We start from the raw sequence: 19,184 nt of genomic DNA, 5'->3' as shown, positions 1-19,184 counted from the left end.
ATATTGTCACAGTAATATAAAATTACTATAGAAGTTTCCAGACACATACAATTTGACCTCGAGAAATATGCTGAAGTTTTGTTTATCAACATCAATCTGGCCTAAACTCTTGAATTTGTGTAAAAAGGATCTGACATTGTTTTACTACTCGATAATAAAAACATTCTGTAAGAAACAGAGATAAAAGGTGCATAGCCTTGTCATTAACTTTAAAATACAACACTGCTTTGTCACAACGCCTAAAATTATCCTTTTGAATGCAACTTTAGCATTTAAGAATCTCAATGCCTATTAGTTTGAACATTTTGCCTTATTTTCCCATTTATATTAGATTAGAATACAGAAGCTTAAAATGTATATGAAAACACGACCATGCATTGATTAATGATGGGAATACGTTTTGAGAAATGGGTCATTAGGTGATATCGTTGGGTACATACACAAACCTAAATGGTATAACCTACCACAAATATAGGCTTCGTGGAACAGTCAAATATTGCTCCTAGGCTACAAACCCGTATAGCATGTTACCATACTGAATACTCCATAAGGCTATTTGTGTATCTAAACATTACATAGAAAAGGTACAGTAAAAATACAGTATTACAATGTTACTGGCCCACAATCCTGTATGTGGTCTGCTGCTAACCAAAACTTCCTTACATGGCATGTGACTATGTTTACTAACACTATCTACCGTAAACTCCTGTACCTTTGCCTCCAAACTTCCCCAACTAACACAGTGAATCTAGGGAAATTTTCCATCTATTACTAGATTCATTACCAAAGGAAGTAAAATGGAGAAATGTTTGCCCAACCTATAACAAGCTGAGGTGATTTACTATAGCCTGTTAGGCTGTACCCTATGGAGAAAATGTTATATAATTATTGTGTCTGGAACCAAATTTCCAGAATTCAAATTCACTCTTTGTAATTTACAAGCAAAAGTTACTTAAATTCTCAGTAACAGCACCTTACATCTCAAAAGATTATTCTGCAGGTTAATGTGCACGTAAAGTGACTAAACTACTGTCTGGCACATAAATTATTACTATGTAAGTGTTATAATTATTTAACTGCATAGTATGTATTAAATCCTTCTGTAGAATTGGGATAATAAACATTGAATTCATTAAATAAAATGTCACATTCCTACAATAAACTGCTTTTCGCCCATTAAAGCTTATTTCAATTCTCTATTATGAAACTACATCTATTTGGGCTGGGTGCGGTGGCTCACGCCTGTAATCCCAGCACTTCGGGAGGCCAAAGCGGGCGAATCACCAGGTCAGGAGATCGACACCTGGCTAACACAGTGAAACCCCATCTCTACTAAAAATACAAAAAAATTTGGCCAGGTGTGTGGTGCGGGCGCCGGTAGTCCCAGCTACTCGGGAGGCTGAGGCAGGAGAATGGTGTGAACCCGGGAGGAGGAGATTACAGTAAGCTTAGATTGTGCCACTGCACTCCTGCCTGGGCGACAGAGCAAGACTCGGTCCAAAAAAAAAGAAAAGAAAATTTATCTACTTAATCTATTTATAATATCCTGTTAAACAGAGAGAAAAGAGTAAGTTGGAAAATAATATATAGCCTAATTTTATATTTAGAGAAGGTGCTAATAAAGTTATAAAAGTTGCAAATCACTGTACTATTTAAGTGGCAACTGCCAAAAGTTATTCAGAGTAATTTATTATCCCTTCTTGTCCCTAGGAAAAAGGTTTAAAATGAAATCATGATTCTAAAATGCTAATAACAATAATCAAATGCTACAAATTAGTTATTTCAAAAACTTAGAACTGTATACATTTAATGTGTTATTCCTCCTTTGCACCTAAAAGCTGATGTTTCTTAAAATTGGACTTCATTTTAGAATTAAGAAAATAGATCATTAATTTATAATAGATACACCACTTCGGTCCCACCCATTGCCAACATACCACTAACACCATCACTTTTAAGCAAACTCTTGAAGTACTCAAAACTATACATATTAATGTAGACAGTAAGTCAGCTTAACCAATTCTCCAAGTTTAACTAGCAGATATTACATACAGTATGCTGAGATTATAATTATAATAAACACAGAAGATTCAGTATTTCTAGAATACTGAACAAGAGGTGTTTGTGGCATTGAGAGTACTGTGACAACCTGTGGTACCCTTTAAACTGCTTTAAAATTTTACAATGAAATCAGTGCTATTAATTTCATGTTTATTTCATACAGGGTTTTTGTCAAGTTTATCAGTTTTAAAATGATTAAGTCATAATCACCATTAAAAGACAAATTTTCCTCTCAAACTAATAATTTCCATTCTGCTACCTACAGTTTGGCTTATCCTTTGGTCTGATAGCCATACTTCATTTCACAGGACTATACAAGTATGTACTATGTACAAAACATTTTCAAGTTTGCTTTCAAATGATACCTACAAAGAGTAGATCAAGTTTTCAAGTTTACAGAATACCACACTACAACAATTTACCACTATAAATGTCTTAATACCTGTTTATTCCATTCTATTTAGATTGCAACACTAACAAAACTCTTAATGCATTATGTTCCCACCACCTGTACTTTCCCTACACTATCATTTTGACACTTACATAAAAACAACTCAATTCAGCAACCAAGTTTTACAACCACTGTTGTTACCAATCAAATGGTGATGCATCAGATCCCAATTCTCATGAGTATTAACATATTAAGAGTACATTATTTACCTAAGACTGAAGGACTGTGCCTTACTTTATAAAAAAACAAAGATAGCCACATCAATTTAATTCCATATATATACTACCTATTCAATTTATTAAAAGCTAGTGGCTCCAGAACTTATGGCTGTTTCACATGGAAGACACCACAAAGACACCACAAAAGAAGACATAATATAGAGACTGCCTTGCAATAAGAAGTACAAATTCCTTCTATAAAGATGGAGAAATAAAAGGACAAATCTAGTTGTCTAAAAGACAATTCACTGTACACATTTTATTTACAGTTTTGTACACTGTCTTAATATGAATGGGACTGCTTTTCTACTTGAGCCATTTTTAACCAAAGCAAAATAACCTAAGTAATACAAAGTGTTAAAATACAGCGTAAAGATACAAAAACAGACATACTAATTCTAGTTAGGAATGTAATTATGATGTTACATTTTTTATAATCCACAATTATGTTTAGGAAATCACACAAACATAGATCACTGATTTGAATGAAATGCATAAATTTGTAGCAAAGCTTTGTAGTTACAAAAAACAAAAAAAATTACCAAAGAATGCACAAAATTAATGTTTATTCCACCTTTGTGTCATATTCCTGAATCCTTCACCAATGTTACATGAGGAAAAAAACAAAAGCAAAACAAATGAAAAACTGAAATCAGAATCACTAATATTATCAAGTAGGGAAACAAATAAATTAAAATCTAGCAGCCATCAGCAAGAGTACAGCAAAGACAATGCTGTAAAAGAAACAAAGAAAATTGCTAGAAAACTGTATGCATCATAATCTTTCAAACCAGCAAAATATGCTCCTGCATACAATGGAACAACAGAATTTTCTTTCCTGTAAAGTATAGTAATGCCAAGTTGTTTTTTGACTATTGTGGATAGGTAAAATCTGTATGTAATTAATGGTAATTCTACTGAAGTATTTATTACAGAGTGGGCCAGGAACACATTTATGGATTCTGGGGATGTGTACTGTAATTCTTTGATTGGGATAGTGGAAACTTTAGCCAAAAAAAAAAGAACACAGAAGTACAAGACAAAGGCGAATGAGACTTCTCTTATATCTTAGTAACATTTAGATGGAAATCAAATTTAAATGCAGTCCACTCTGCTTTTTGAAGAGGCTTTGGTTCAGCTCCCAAATCTCGATTGCTTGACGCAGTCTCCTATGAGAATACTCAGAAGGTGTCTTCTTAAACAACAAACCTATTTTTAGTGGTGGAGCCGCTCTTAGTAGCTGTGTCTGCGTGGGACTGATAACCAATCACTATCTTTGGAGGAAGTCCTAACCTTTCCTTGTATACCCTCCTAGAAGAAAAAAAGAAGAAAAAAGTAGCCATTAATTTTTACTCATAAGAAGTAAATAAATTCAAAATTTTAGGGTTACTAGTCTTTGTACTAAAAAATATAGATGAGAGTACAATAGGAAATTAATTATACACCCTTTTCCTTTTAGCACAATTTACTCTTCATTTTTGCGATATTCTTGGTTAATTACTTTTAAAATATTTGAGAGCCAGTCGGGTTTATTATTACTAAATTACAGGAGCATTACTATATTATTATACTGTTATTTATTATGATACTATAATTATTACTAAATCAATAGTGAACAAAGCAAGGACAAGTCCCTGAGCTCACTGTATTTATAGTCTAGTAAACACAATCAAAAAATCACAAATACATATGATGGACCTGTATTACATGCATACTTAAACAGAAATCTGTATAACAAACATGTTTATTTTCATTCTTTGATCTAAAATGTTACATTTCACATCTGAACCCTAGCAAAGATTGTATATTACTACACAAATTATATTTACCATACCTGTTATAAGATTGCACAAACAAAAACTAAACACTTTGAGGGAGATTAAAATGAAACACTTCAAGGGAGAAAGTAATTTCTGCTTTACATACTAACTTTACAACCTAATTTTCAAGTAAGACATGACTCTATAGCAAGAATAAAATGGCACTTGTCAGTAGTGCCAAAGAGTAAATACAAGGGCTGTAATAACAAGGAGATTCTAATCTCATCTACAAAATTAGAGAAGTCTTCCCCTTTAAATATCACGAGGTCAAAAAGGATAATGTTAAGATAATGAGCACATCTGAAAGCTGAGAAATAAAAATCAGGCTGTGTGACTATGGCTCATAAGTAAAGTGAATATGAGATAAAGCTGAAAAGGTTTCAGAGAAAGATCACAGAGAACTTCATAGGTCACCTTAAAAATCTGAATCTTTAAGAAAAAAATAGTAAAATTGAAAATAAGCAAAATCAAATAAAATAAAGGAATAAACATTAATGGAGTTAAATCCTCCAACATGATACTAGGATAGTATTTTTTTAATACCTTTCAGGAGATTTACTACCTTCCCCTAAAATAAGGCATTAAAAGTAATTTTATGGTAACTAAAGTGATAATTATCAAATTTGCATTATAATGCAATGCATTCCTTTCAATTATACTTAATTATTAAAATACCAAAAGGCACGACCATTGAGTCATGCAAATTGGAAGGGTTAAAAAAAGAAAATCTTTGTTTGAAAATCTGAAGTCTTAATATAGACTCAAAAACATTTAATAGTGACAAAATAAAAAACTTCCATAGGAAAAAAATTCTTAATTAATCTAACTCCTGTTTAAAAAAAAAGTAAATCCTCCAAAATTAGGTTTTGATGCTGGCAGAAACATTAAAATATGATGACAAATCACCTCCTTTCTCTTATGGAACCCCATATAGCATGAAATGTAGAAAATCCCTATACCTTTTGATCCAGAAATAAATTATGTTCACAGAGAAATTTACATGGCTGAGAGCAGTGGATGACACCTGAAATCCCAGCACTTTGGGAGGCTGAGGCAGGTGGATCACTTGAGCACAGGAGTTTGACACCAGTCTGGTCAACATGGCGAAACCTGTCTCTACAAAAAATACTGTAGTGGCTCAGGCCTCTGGTCCCAGCTATTCAGGAGGCTGAGGCAAGAGAGTCACTTGAACCCAAGAGGTGGAGGTTGCAGTGAGCCGAGATCACGATACTGCACCCCGGCCTGGGCAACGGAGTGTGACTCTGTCTCAAAAATTAATTTTAAAAGAAAATTAATAATATTTGAAAATCACAAAGGGACAAACCAAACATTTTGTGACCACTGACTGACCAGCACTTAATTTTAACATAAAATTGTTAAGTCAATTTTTTTTTTTTTTTTTTTTTGGTGAGACAGAGTCTCACTCTGTCTCCCAGGCTGGAATGCAGTGGCCCAATCTTGGCTCACTGCAAGCTCTGCCTCCCGGGTTCACGCCATTCTCTTGCCTCAGCCTCCCAAGTAGCTGGGACTACAGGCACCCGCCACCATGCCCAGCTAATGTTTTTTTTTTTTTGTATTTTCAGTAGAGACGGGGTTTCACCGTGTTAGCTAGGATGGTCTCGATCTCCCCATCTCGTGATCTGCCTACCTCGGCCTCCCAAAGTGCTGGGATTACAGGTATGAGCCACCACGCCCGGTGTTAAATATTACTAATATAATTGAGGTAAAAAGAAATCCTAGTTAGAAAAAAAATGCCGGCTGGTTTAGCATGGTGGCTCATGCCTGTAATCTCAGCATTTGAAAGGCTGAGGTGGCTTGATCAAGTCCAGGAGTTCACAACCAGTCTTGGCAACATGGCAAAACCTCTTCTCTACAAAAAAATACAAGAGAATAGCCAGGTGTGGTCGTACACACCTGAGTTCCAGCTAATTGGGTGGCTGAGGTGGGAGGATCACCTGAGCCCAGGAGGTTGAGGCTGCAGTGAGCAGTGACTGCACCACTGCACTCTTGCCTGAATAACACAGTGAGACCCTGCCTCAAAAAAAAAAAGCCATTTTTGCAAAGAATAAAATTTACAAAAAAAGGTTTAATAAAACCCTACATGTGGGTTTTAAACATCAAACAAAAGCCAAGGTATGTTAAATTTTAATGAAAATGATATGTAGTAAACACACATGCTTTAAATGTACATACACTATTTGCTAATAATCACTGAATTATTTATTATGAGCGTACATTAGCTCTTTTCAAAGTAGTACTTTTTTCAAACAGCACTTTCAAAGTAGGAAATAATACATTCTCATTTGTGAATGAATAAAAAATGCTACATGCCAAAGCAGAGTGTTCTAGTGGTTATATACTTCACTGCTAAGAAAAAGTAATTTTACAGAAATAAAAAACATGAACAAGACCAGGCGCAATGGCCCATGCGTGTAATGCCAGCACTTTGGGAGGCCAAGGTGGATGGATCACTTGAGGCCAAGAGTTAAAGACCAGCCTGGCCAACATGACGAAACCTGGTCTCTACTAAAAATACAAAAATTACCTGAGCATGGTGGCATGCGCCTGTATTCCCAGCTACTTGGGAGGCTGAGACATCAGAATCACTTGAACCCGGGAGGCAGCGGCTGCAGTGAGCCTAGATCATGCCACTGTACTACAGCCTGGAAAACAGAGTGAGACTCTGTCTCTAAATATATAAATAGCTGTGAAAAAACCCTCCAAAACATCTATATCTATATATCTATATAGACATAGATAGATATAGATATAGATTAGATATATATGAACAAGACGTTGCGCACCAATTGAGCCGTTCAAAATTATACAAGTGTTCACGAAAACAATACAAGGAAAACAGGATCTACAAAGTATTTATTTCTAAAGCTACAAATAAAGTAACTTCTGGTTTTAGCCATCCTAATATTGTAAAATAAGTAGGCAAAGAGCAAAACTTACCCTATATGTGTAACAGCTTCTCTGTTCTCACATTCAGTAGTCCATATTGCTATCTTATCACCTTTAGCTCTAACATTAACAACAGCGCCACATACATCATCACTGTAGTCATCAAAAGATTCTCCAATAAGGCACAGCAGCTTAAAAGAAAATCCCAAATTACGTTTAATAGATTATAAACAAGCTTATTACACTGCAAATTTCTCTTCTATATTTGTGTAGATAACTAAAGACAGTTTTAAATCGAGTTAATTTTTTTTTTTTTAAATGTGTAAATTTTATTTGCATACATAGATCTGTCCTGACTCTTACTCATTCATTTATTTACTATCAAATCATTAACAGCTGTCTTCACCTTTTTCAGCAAATTTGGCAGTTAATATTGTGGCAGACATAAAAGCTGATTTTATTAATATTCATTTGCTCTGCTGCTGCTTATATTTATGAGCAAACAAATATTAATAGAATAACAAAAATAGCTCTTCATGGTTAGATTAATTTCTTCTTGTTCTTATTTTTTATGAGTATTTGTTAATGGTTTGGTTTTTTGTTGTTGTTGTTTTTTGAGACAGGGTCTTGCTCTGTTACCCTGGCTGGAGTGCAGTGGGACCATCACAGCTCACTGCAGCCTCAACCTCCTGGACTCAAATGATCCTCCCACCTCAGCCTCCTGAATAGCTGGGCATACATACACACAGGGACATGTCACCATACCCAGTAAATTTTTGTATTTTTTGTAGAGACAGGGTTTTGCCACGTTGCCCAAGTTGGTCTTGAACTCCTGAGTTTAAGTGAAATGCCTGCCTTAGCCTCCTGAGGTGTTGAGATTTCAGGTGTGAGCCCAGCCCTAACGGGTTTCTTAATTGTGGTAAAACACAAATAACATAAAATTTACCATTTTAACCACTTTTAAGTGTACAGTTCAGTGGCATTAAGTACATTCAACATTGTTGTACAACCATCACTACTACCATCCATCTCCAGAACATTTTTTTTAACTGCAAAATGGAAATATCCTGACTTTTTAATGTGGAATTCCAAAATCATATTTGCTGATGATCTTCGCCCTCAAAAACAGAATTTTCTTCTTAAAAAGTCATTCATTCATTAGCTGGGTATGCTGGCATGCACCTGTAGTCCCAGCTACTTGAGAGGCTAAGGCAGGATGATTGCTTGAACCCAGGAGGCTACAGTGAGCTATCATGGCCCCACTGCACTCTAGCCTGGGCAACACAGCAAGACCCTGTCTCTAAAAAAACAAAATAGTCACTTATTCAAATATTTAAAGACATTAACTCAACAAGTGCCAACTATAAACAAGGCACGGTTTCAAGTGCTAGGGATACAAAAGAGACTACAAACCCCGCTCCTATAAGCTTGGGGTTTGGAACCTCTGTCGACAGAAAATGCCTATTATCTCATTATTTAATTTGTATTGTAAAGCCAAAAGTTCAAGTTAATAGCACAACATGTAGGTTGAATGGTAGTACACAGCAATTTTATTGTTTGCTTCACTGATTTAAAAAGTTTAGTGGGACAGGCACAGTGACTCACACCTGTAATTCCAACACTTTGGGAGGCTGAATGGGAGGATCACTTGAGGTCAGGAGTTTGAGACCAACCTAGGCAACACAGCAAGATCCCATCTCTAGGAAAAAATTTAGAAAATTAGCTGGGCATTGTGGCATGCAACTGTAGTTCTAGCTACTTAAGAGGCTGAAGTGGGAGGATCACTTGAACCCAGAAGGTGAGGCTGAAGTGAGCCATATAAATAAATACCTGCACTCTAGCCTGAGCAACAGGGCAAGACCCTTACTCTAAAAATACAAATATGTAAAAGTTTAGTATACATATAGCAATGCTGTAAGAGGGTTGCAAAAACCTCAATCGTATAAAATGTAAGATTCTATAATTTCGAGGTTAATGAAATGACCACAGTGAGCTTATTGTGGTGAGAGTCACACTGCCAATCACTTAAAATATCTGACTTATAATGTGGTAGGATGTTTCACTGTACTATAAACAGGAGTCACATGACAGAACAAAAACAATTACTGACCCTGATTTTCTAGTGTTGGGCATCCTTCTCTTAAATTAAGTAACAAATGTAAAACATAACATATCTTAAGTTTCAGTATTCCCAAACTACCTCTAAAACTGCTTTATACTTTTAAAACCTTACTGTCTCTAGCCAAAAGCGATCAAGGTCACTTCGTCTCTGCTGTTTGTTCAATGTAATTAGCCATCGTCCTCCCCGTTTGTTTTTCTCATCTTCCCACATAGGCTCAATACCATCCTACAGGGTTAGAAGACAACAGTATTACACAATATTGTTACCTTGACTTTGAGAGATAATCATTAAAAACAGTAAGTAACAACACTGTCAACTTCTTACTTTATTGCCCATAAAACTGCCATTGACGCAGTTTTTAAAAAGCGCGTAAGACTTAAAAGCCAGAGGCATGACATTGCAGAATTAGAGTCCTGACTTTGACACTTATTAGCTATCAAATCTTGAGTTTCACTTAATTTGAAGGTTCTTAAACTTTGAGTAGCAAACATATTTTAGAAGCTCTGTACATTTCTATACCTAGAAAATACATGCAAAAACTATGCAGTTTCAGTTAATGAATGTCCCGTCCCCCTACCACCTGACAAAGCCCAATAGTAAGTATTCCAAGGACCCATGCTCCTAAGGTTAAGAATGCTTGATAACTTAGTCTGCTCAAATATATAAAGGAATAGACTGGAAAATCAAAGCTCTCATCAAAATCAATCTCAGTATGTGCCCACAGAGTAACTCTCTCTCAATTTTTATAAACAAATAGAGTAAGAAATATTGATACTAAAGCATACTACAGCCAATTAAATTATCAGCCTGTTCTTCACACTATCAAGTATTCCTAAGTTTATGGCAAGATTTCTTAATGAATACCAAATGGCCCAGTCCTATAATAAATATATAAAATCACCAATTAAGCATACCTTAAAAAGTGAGTAGTCACAGCCAGGCATTAAATTACTAGACAACTGGATATGGTTGTACAGACTAGGTAAAAGAAAGTAACAATTAAAAACACAGAATATGTAATATAGAGTTCAGGTGCTTCCATATATATACATTTAGAACATATGATGAAAATAAACAGATAAAAGTGCATGTTTACTTGTTTCTAAGGAGTCAATTTCTAAAATGGACAAAACAGATCTTAAAAGCAGTTAAATAATCAACTTTAGATGACAGGTATAATTTTCAAAAAATTTCTAGTGACTGCTCTGACAAAAATATATTTTATATGTTAGTTAACTCAGTGCATACATATGTATATATATATAAGAAACTGAGAAGAGAGGTATAAGGTGGCTTTAAGTAGATGAAGTAATTTCTGAAGTTAATCAACAGTTTTTTCACAAACATAAAAAAATAATAATAACAGAAAAGATGAACTTCCTGACCATCAGGATTGCATGACTGAAACAGTTAAGATTATTATTATCCTCGAGGGTATCCAAGAGTAAAATAGATCAATGGTTCCCAAATACCACAAATTGTCACTGGTTAGTCAACATAATAATCATTTAAAAAATGATTTTACAAAAATAAATAAATAAATATAGTTCCAAGCCCTACCTCTTGGGATTATAATCACCTAAATATGAGATAGAACCCTGCAGTCTGTATTTCTAAACTATTTCCCAAATATCAAAATAACAGAATAACATTTGCAATGACTTAGTTGCTTGCCTGAAGGCAGGAGGCTTAGATCATTTGATCTCCTGTAGTCTTTTACAGCAAAATTGATTAAAAAATTGGCAACTCTTAAGAATCTTTTGCCTGTCTCCAATATTAGATGGCAGAAATGAGGAACTTAGCTGTGTCTACAGACCATGGATGATTCTATTATCCTTAGTCTGGTTCTCCTAGTGCCATATTAACCCCATCTAGGAATATTTCAGGTAAAGATTTAAGGGCCAGGCGCAGTGGCTCACACCTGTAATCCCAGCACTTTGGGAGGCTGAGGCAGGCGGATCACGGGGTCAGGAGTTCGAGACCAGCCTGACCAACATGAGGAAACCCCGTCTCTATTACAAATACAAAAACTAACTGGGTGTGATGGCACGCGCCTGTAATCCCAGCTACTCAGGAGGCTGAGGCAGAAAAATCGCTTGAACCCAGGAGATGGAGGTTGCAGTGAGCCGAGATCACCCCATTGCACTCCAGCCTGGTGACAGAGCTAGACTCCATCTCCAAAAAAAAAAAAAAAAAAAAAAAAAAATTTAAGACAGAAGTTGGCATTCTTTAAATGAAACTCCATAATATAACACACAAATAATAGTTTAGGTGAGACAACCTAAGATCACATAAGGTTTGTGAATCACTACCTCATGGTAACTCCCAACTACATCATCTATGACAGCCTCCCCTAGGCAACAAAAAAAGCCTGGATACTAAGTGACTGTAAAATTAGCACTACTAATTTCATAAAATAAATGGATATTGTGGGAACGACCTTCAATAAAACATTTTTCTTTTTGCTGCCTCCTTTCTCTTCCGTGGTGCTCAAAGCTCTCTCAAGTAAGTCCATAATGAGAATTTATAATGGCACACCTAAACAGAATCCTAGGACTACGCAGTCTGGATAAATACAAAGGGACTCAATGGTTATTTGCAATAAATTTGCTAGAAAAACCAGAAATTAGGAAGTGGCCCACACATTCATAGAAAATTGAAAAATCCTTCATATCTCTAAATTATGGTATAAAAATCTACTATGCAATGACACTGACTACACATAACTGAAGTGTGGAGGCACTGTTCTAATTGGTACAATTATGTAAACTAGTAAAAGCCAAACAAACTAGATAAACGCAAATCTGATTGGGGAACATGGCTCAAGCCTTCCTTTTCCTCTGCAGGAGAATGAAGAGCTTTTTTGGTGCAGAAGAGTTATTTAAGAGTCCTGAGTAAACACAATTAGAGAAGAAAAACTACTTGATGTTTTGATGACGGGCAAAGAATAACCCTAGTTTAACTAGACAACTAGACACGTATAAGTTATTAGGCCTTAAATGTAGTTACTATTAAGTGTAATGCTTTTAATAAAAAATAAATACTCTCAGTTTACTCTCAAATAAATATTCTCAAATACTCTCAAAGTTTATAGTTTTAACTGTATGCTTTGCTTTTTTCAGCAACACAAATGAATACAAAATACCTATTAGAAGTCAAGCACTGGAAATATACAGAAAAATGTTTCTGCTGTTGAAGATGTATGTATATATGTATAAATTTTATACCACAATCTATTCCTTTGTATGAGCAGAATATCTTGAGGGGGTTACATTAAAACATAAGAGTAGCATCACTAATTTAGCATGTATATGATCCTAAAAAAAGATGTACAAGTTAGAATATTTAAATAACTGCTAGGTAATTTAAAGCACTTATTAAAGAGTTTTGCCTTTCAGGGTCTCATATAGTACCTCCCTACTCATTCTCCAAGTAAATTTGATACACTGGATTAACTTTGCTTTTAAGAGAATCAATAATCAAAACTTCTTGAAATAGACTTTACAATTTTTAATTTTATTTATTTTATAAGAGAAACAGGGACTCATGTTGACCAGGCTGGTCTTGAACTCCTGGCCGCAAGTGATCTTCCTGCCTCAGCATCACAAAGTATTAGTATTACAGGCATGAGTCACTGAGCCCAGCCTTAAATTTTGTTTTGAGGTCATGCAAAAGTTGATGATCCCAATTCTTAACTCTGCTTAAACAGAAACAAAATTTCAAAAATATTTCAACTATTCTTCTTGAGGTGGACCAAAGTATAATGAAATGAATAAAGTATCATGATAGATACTGGCATTCCCTTGACAAACTCTGAATTCTGAACACTTCAACCTTTGATATCTTAAAATCTGGTACAGGAAATTCCAGATGTTGCACTGAAAACAGTTTGCAGAAATGAGAACCCAACAATGCACTGGAATACCCAGTTATGAGGCAAATTTATCTTGGCAACCAAGAGAGGAACAAGTTCCAACTAGTTGTCAAAAGTTCTAAGAGCAATAAAGGATTCTTGAGCTAAGGATATCTCAGGAGGACAAGAAACAGAATAATCAGGGCTAAGGAATGACAAGATTGAAGCTTTGTAAAACTAATAAAGCATAATCACCAATTCAAACTTTTGTGAGGAGATAAAAAATAGATGAACATTCATTAACTGTTTACCTCACACTTCATTTTGTGAATTTGGCTTAAAAATAAACTACACAACTAATAAAAAAACATCCTAAAACAAATGGTTACTTACGCCCAAAAGTCTTCAACAGTATCAAACTTAGAGATCAGCCGCAGGTTTGCTTGCCAAGTTTTGCTTTTATCATTTTTAAAAAACCAGAGTGCCCATCTAAAAATAAAAAGTCAATGTCAAAAAATGGTAGCTGCATCCCCATGTTAAAAGCAACATTATTCACAACAGTCAGAAGGTAGAAGCAACCCAACTGTTCATCAACAGATGAATGAAAAATGTATATATATACACCACGGAATACTAAAAAGCCCTGATGAAGGAAATTCTAACACTTGATAAAACATGAGGGGAAGCTAAGGACATTAAGTGAATAAGCCAGCCCCCTCCAAAAAAAGACAAATACTATATGATTCCACTTTTATGAGGGATAAGAAGTCAAATTCATAGAAACAAAAAGAATGGTGATTGCCACTAGCCAAGGAGAAGGGAGTTTAGGGTTACAGAGTTTAGAGTTTTGGAAGATGAACAAGAGTTCTGGAGATTAGTTGTACAATAATTGGTTGCAGAAAGTACTTAACATTAATTGAACTGTACACTTACAAATAGTTAACACAGTAAATTTTATGTTTACCACAAAAATTTAGGAAAAAAAAGTAAAATGCTAGTTGTTATTACAGTGGCAAATAATGAGAGTTCTCCATTTCTTTCATTTAAAAAATATGTATTTTATGTCTACTACATAACAGATTTTCTGCTATACCTAGGGACCCAAGACACACTGAAACTCATCACTCAACGGAATTCATAGAGATGAGGCAGAGAGACAACTACAGTGTGCTAAGTGCTATGACAGAGATAAGCAAGCACAATTATTTAAGAAAAACACGGCAGAGCTGGGCGCGGGTGGCTCACACCTGTAATCCCAGCACTTTGGGAGGCTGAGGTGGGCAAATTACCTAAGGTTGGGAGTTCAAGACCAGCCTGACCAACATGGAGAAACCCCGTTTCGACGAAAAATACAAAACTGGCCAGGCATGGTGGTACATGCCTGTAATCCCAGCTACTTGGGAGGCTCAGGCAGGAGGCTGCGGTGAGCTGAGATCGCACCACTGTACTCCAGCCTGGGCAACAAGAGTGAAACTCCATCTCAAAAAAAAAAAAAAAAAAAAAAAACACAGTGGAAACACTTAAACTATAAAAGAAGGCAAGGGGCCAGGCACGGTGGCTCAAACCTGTAATCCCAACACTTTGGGAGGCTGAGGTGGGCAGATCACGTGAGGTCGTAAGTTTGAGACCAGCCTAGCCAACATGGTGAAACCTGGTCTCCACTAAAAATACAAAAAAATTTAGCCAGGCATGGTGGTATATGCCTGTAATTCCAGCTACTCGCGAAGCTGAGGCACAAGAATCACTTGAATCCAAGAAGCAGAGGTTGCCGTGAGTCGAGGTTGTGCCACAGCACTCCAGCCAGGGCAACAGAGGGAAACTGTCTCCGAAAAAAAAAAAAAAAAAAAAAGGCAAGAAACAGGATGGCGGATATTTCTCAGAGGAACAAATTAGCCAAGAAGAAATGAGTGCCAGGAGTGGGGAAACTATTAAATGTGACTCTATATTTAATCAAACACCTAACTGGGAAAATAATCAAGACTGAGTAATGCTGCATAGATATGTACTGAAATAATGTATACTAGTTTTAATATATCTGTAGATTACTTCTCTTAAAATAGTTTTATTCCTACATAATATATAATAGCTTATATATACCTAACATATTATATATAGAGGCATACCTTGGATATATTGTGAGTTCAGTTCTAGATCATCATAATAAAGTGAGTATCACAATAAAGGAACTATCTTGATGGAGAGTCACACAAATTTTTTGGTTTCCCAGTGCATATAAAAGTTATGTTTACATTATACTATAGTCTACATTATGTCTGAAATAGCATTATGTCTAAAAAACAAAAGCACATACCTTAATTAAAAGTCTATTGCTAAAAATGCTAATGATCATCTGAACCTACAGAGAGTGGTAATCTTCTTGCTGATGGAGAGTCTTCCCTTGTTGATTGCTGCTGACTGATCAGAGTAGTGATTGCTGAAGATTGGGGTGGCTGTGGCAATTTCTTAAGACAACAATGAAGTTTGTCACACCGATTGACTTCATTTCACAAAAGATTTCTCTGTAGCATGCAATGTTGTTTGTAAGCATTTTACACAGTAGAATTTCTTTCAAAATTGGAGTCAATCCTCCCAAACCCTGCAGTTGCTTTATCAATTCGGTTTACGTAATATTCTAAATCCTTTGTTGTCATTTCAACAATGTTCACAGCATCTTCACCAGGAATAGATTCCATCTCAAGAAACCTTTTTCTCTGCTCACCCATAAGAAGTAACTCCTTATCCATTCAAGTTTTCTCATGAGACTGCAGCAATTCAGTAACATCTTCAGGCTCCATTTCTTACTGTACATCTCTCGCTCTCTGCACCACATCCGCAGTGACTTCTTCCACTAAAGTCTTGAACCCTTCAAAGTCATCAATACGGGTTGGAATAAAATTCTTCCTAACTCTTGTTCATATTGATATTCTGACCTTCCATGAATCATGAATGTTCTTCATGACATCCAGAATGCTGAATCCTTTTGGAAGGTTTTCAATTTACTTTGTCCAGATCCATCAAAGTAATCACTATCTACAGCATTTATAGCCTTATGAAATATAGTTCTTATTAATAAATAATAAGGCTTGAAAGTCAAAATTCCTCTTTGCTGCTCCATAGGCTGCAGAAAGTACGCTGTGTTAAGAGGCATGAAAACAATTCACCTCCGTCAGAGCTCTTGGGTGACTAGGTGCATCATCAATGAGTAGTGATATTTTGAAAGGAAACTTTTTTCTGGGCAGTAGGTTTCAACAGTAGGCTTAAAGTATTCAGTAAACCATGCTATAAATCGATGCACTGTCATCCAGGCTTTGCTGCTCCATTTCCAGAGCATGGGCAGAGTGGATTTAGCATCATTCTTAAGGATTCTTAAGATTTGGGGAATGGCAAATGAGCACTGGCTTCAACTTAAAAGTCATCAGCTGCAAGATCCCCTAACAAGAATCAGTCTGTCCTTTGTAGTTTGAAGCTAGGCACTGACTTCTCTCTATCTAGCAAAGACCGAGATGGCATCTTCTTCCAGTAGAAGGCTGTTTTGTTTACATTGAAAATCTGTTTTGAGTGTAAACTTCCTTCATCAATCACCTTAGTTAGATCTGGATAATTTGCTGCAATCTCTACATCAGCCCTCGCTGCTTCACCTTGTACCTTTATGGGGGTGACTTCTTTCCTTAAATCTTATAACTGACCTCTGTTAGCTTTCAACTTTTATTCTGCAGCATCCCCACCTCTCTCAGCCTTCCTAACATTGAACAGAGTTAGGGCCTTGCTATGGATTAGGCTTTGTCTTAAGGGAATGTTGTAGCTGGTTTTATTTACTACCCAGACCACTTGAACTTTCTCTACATCAGCAATGAGGCTGTTTTGTGTTCTTATCATTCATGTGTTTGCTGGAGCAGAACTTTTGATTTCCTTCAAGAATTTTTCCTTTGCTTTCACAACCTGGCTAACTTATTTGGTACAAGAGACCTAGCTTTTGGCCTGTGTTGGCTTTTGACATGTCTTCCTCGTAAGTGTAATCATTTCTAGCTTTTGATTTAAAGTGAGAGACATGCAACTCTTCCTTTCACTATAACATGTAGGGGCCATTGTAGGGTTATTAATTGGCTTAATTTCAATATTGTTGTGTGTCAGGGAATAGGTAGACCCAAGGACAAGGAGACGGGAATGGCCAGTCAGTGGAGCATTCAGAACACATACAACATTTATCAATTAAGTTGGCCGTCTTATATGGCCAATGTTCATAGCATCCCAAAACAATTACAATAGCAACATTAAAGATCACTGATCACAGATCATAACAGATACAATAAAGTTTGAAATACCGTGAGAATTACCAAAATGTGACAGAGACACTAAGTGAGCACATGCCATTGGAAACATGACATGAACAGAACTGCTTGACACAGGATTTCCACAAACCCTCAATTTATAGAAAAGGCATGATTTGTGAAGCACAGTAAAATGAGGTATGCCTGTATAACATTTTCTCTAATGCCTTGAAGATAAACTCGTGGGACATTAAAGTTACACTTTATCCCAAGATGATTGCCAAGACCATTCTCCTTTAGAAGAATTAAACTGAATATTCTCTGAATTACAATACCAAAGGAAAGTCAAAGGGAAATTTCATTTTCTCATCAACACAAATGTTGTCTGAAGAGCCTTCCAAATTGAATATATATTTCATAATCCTATAATATTCGGTAACCTCACCTAGACAGAAAAATGAGATGCATTTCAATATGTACTTGACAATTTGTCACCCCATTATCAATAAAAAAGAAAAGAAAATGCAAGAAAACCCCCAACAAGGTCAAGTACTACACTCTGGATTTTTAAAAATAAATTCCAAAACAAAAAAAACTCTGCACCCAGCCATTTAAACACATAAAGATCAATGAGGCCAGGCAAGGTGGCTCACACCTGCAATAACAGCACTCTAGGAGGCTGAGGCAGGAAGAACACTTGAGCCCAGGAGCTCAAGACCAGCCTGGGCAACATAGTGAGAGATCGCCTCTACTAGACATTTAAAAAATTAGCCAGGCACGGGCCAGGTGCAGCGGCTCACGCCTGTAATCCCAGCACTTTGGGAGGCCAACGTGGGCAGATCATGAGGTCAAGAGATGGAGACCATCCTGGCCAACATGGTGAAACCCCATCTCTACTACAAATACAAAAATTAGCTGGGTGTTGTGGCATGCACCTGTAGTCCCAGCTACTCAGGAGGCTGAGGCAGGAGAATCGCTTGAATCTGGGAGACGGAGGTTGCAGTGAGCTGAGCACCACTGCACTCCAGCCTGGTGACAGAGAAAGGCTCCGTCTCAAAAAAACAAAAATTAGCTAGGCATGATGGCATGTGTCTATAGTCCCAGCTACCCAGGAGGCCAAGGCGGGAGGATTGCTTGAACCCAAGAGTTTGAGGTTGCAGTGAGCTATGATCATGCCACTGGACTCCAACGTGAGTGACAGAGCAAGACCCTATCAAGGAAGGGGAAGGGGAGAGGACTGCTTGAGGTGAGGAGTTTGAGAACAGCATGAGCAACATAGCAAGACCCCCCATCTCTCCAAAAAAGAAAAAAAAAGAAAAAAAAAAAATTCTTAGCCAGGCATGGTGGTGCACACTTATGGACCTAGCTACTTAGAAGGCTGATGCAGGAAGGTCATTTGAACCCAGAAATCTGAGGCTATTATCATGCCACTGCTCCCCAGTGTGGGCAACAGAATGGGACCGTGTCTCTTCCAAAAAAAAAAA

General features: G+C 36.4%; 1 protein-coding gene across 2 annotated transcripts in view; it reads right to left on the bottom strand.

Annotated features, from left to right (window-relative positions):
- Positions 1-2,194: 2,194 nt before the first annotated feature.
- The window catches only part of EIF4E (eukaryotic translation initiation factor 4E), a 54,837-nt gene continuing 37,847 nt past the window's right edge, over positions 2,195-19,184 (bottom strand). For both annotated transcript variants that reach the window (XM_017875489.1, XM_017875488.1), the window contains exons 3-7: positions 13,826-13,921; positions 10,494-10,557; positions 9,691-9,804; positions 7,509-7,648; positions 2,195-4,041 (exon numbers count right to left, since the gene is read on the bottom strand). In XM_017875489.1, coding sequence (XP_017730978.1) covers positions 3,927-4,041; positions 7,509-7,648; positions 9,691-9,804; positions 10,494-10,557; positions 13,826-13,921 — 529 coding nt within the window. In that variant the 3' untranslated portion in view covers positions 2,195-3,926. The remainder of the gene's footprint in view (positions 4,042-7,508; positions 7,649-9,690; positions 9,805-10,493; positions 10,558-13,825; positions 13,922-19,184) is intronic.

The sequence above is a fragment of the Rhinopithecus bieti genome, unplaced genomic scaffold (genome assembly GCF_001698545.2).
Source record: "Rhinopithecus bieti isolate Rb0 unplaced genomic scaffold, ASM169854v2 scaffold_6708, whole genome shotgun sequence".
Classification (NCBI taxonomy): domain Eukaryota; kingdom Metazoa; phylum Chordata; class Mammalia; order Primates; family Cercopithecidae; genus Rhinopithecus; species Rhinopithecus bieti.
Note: the sequence above shows the minus strand (reverse complement) of the source record. Positions and strands in the feature narration are given on the sequence as shown.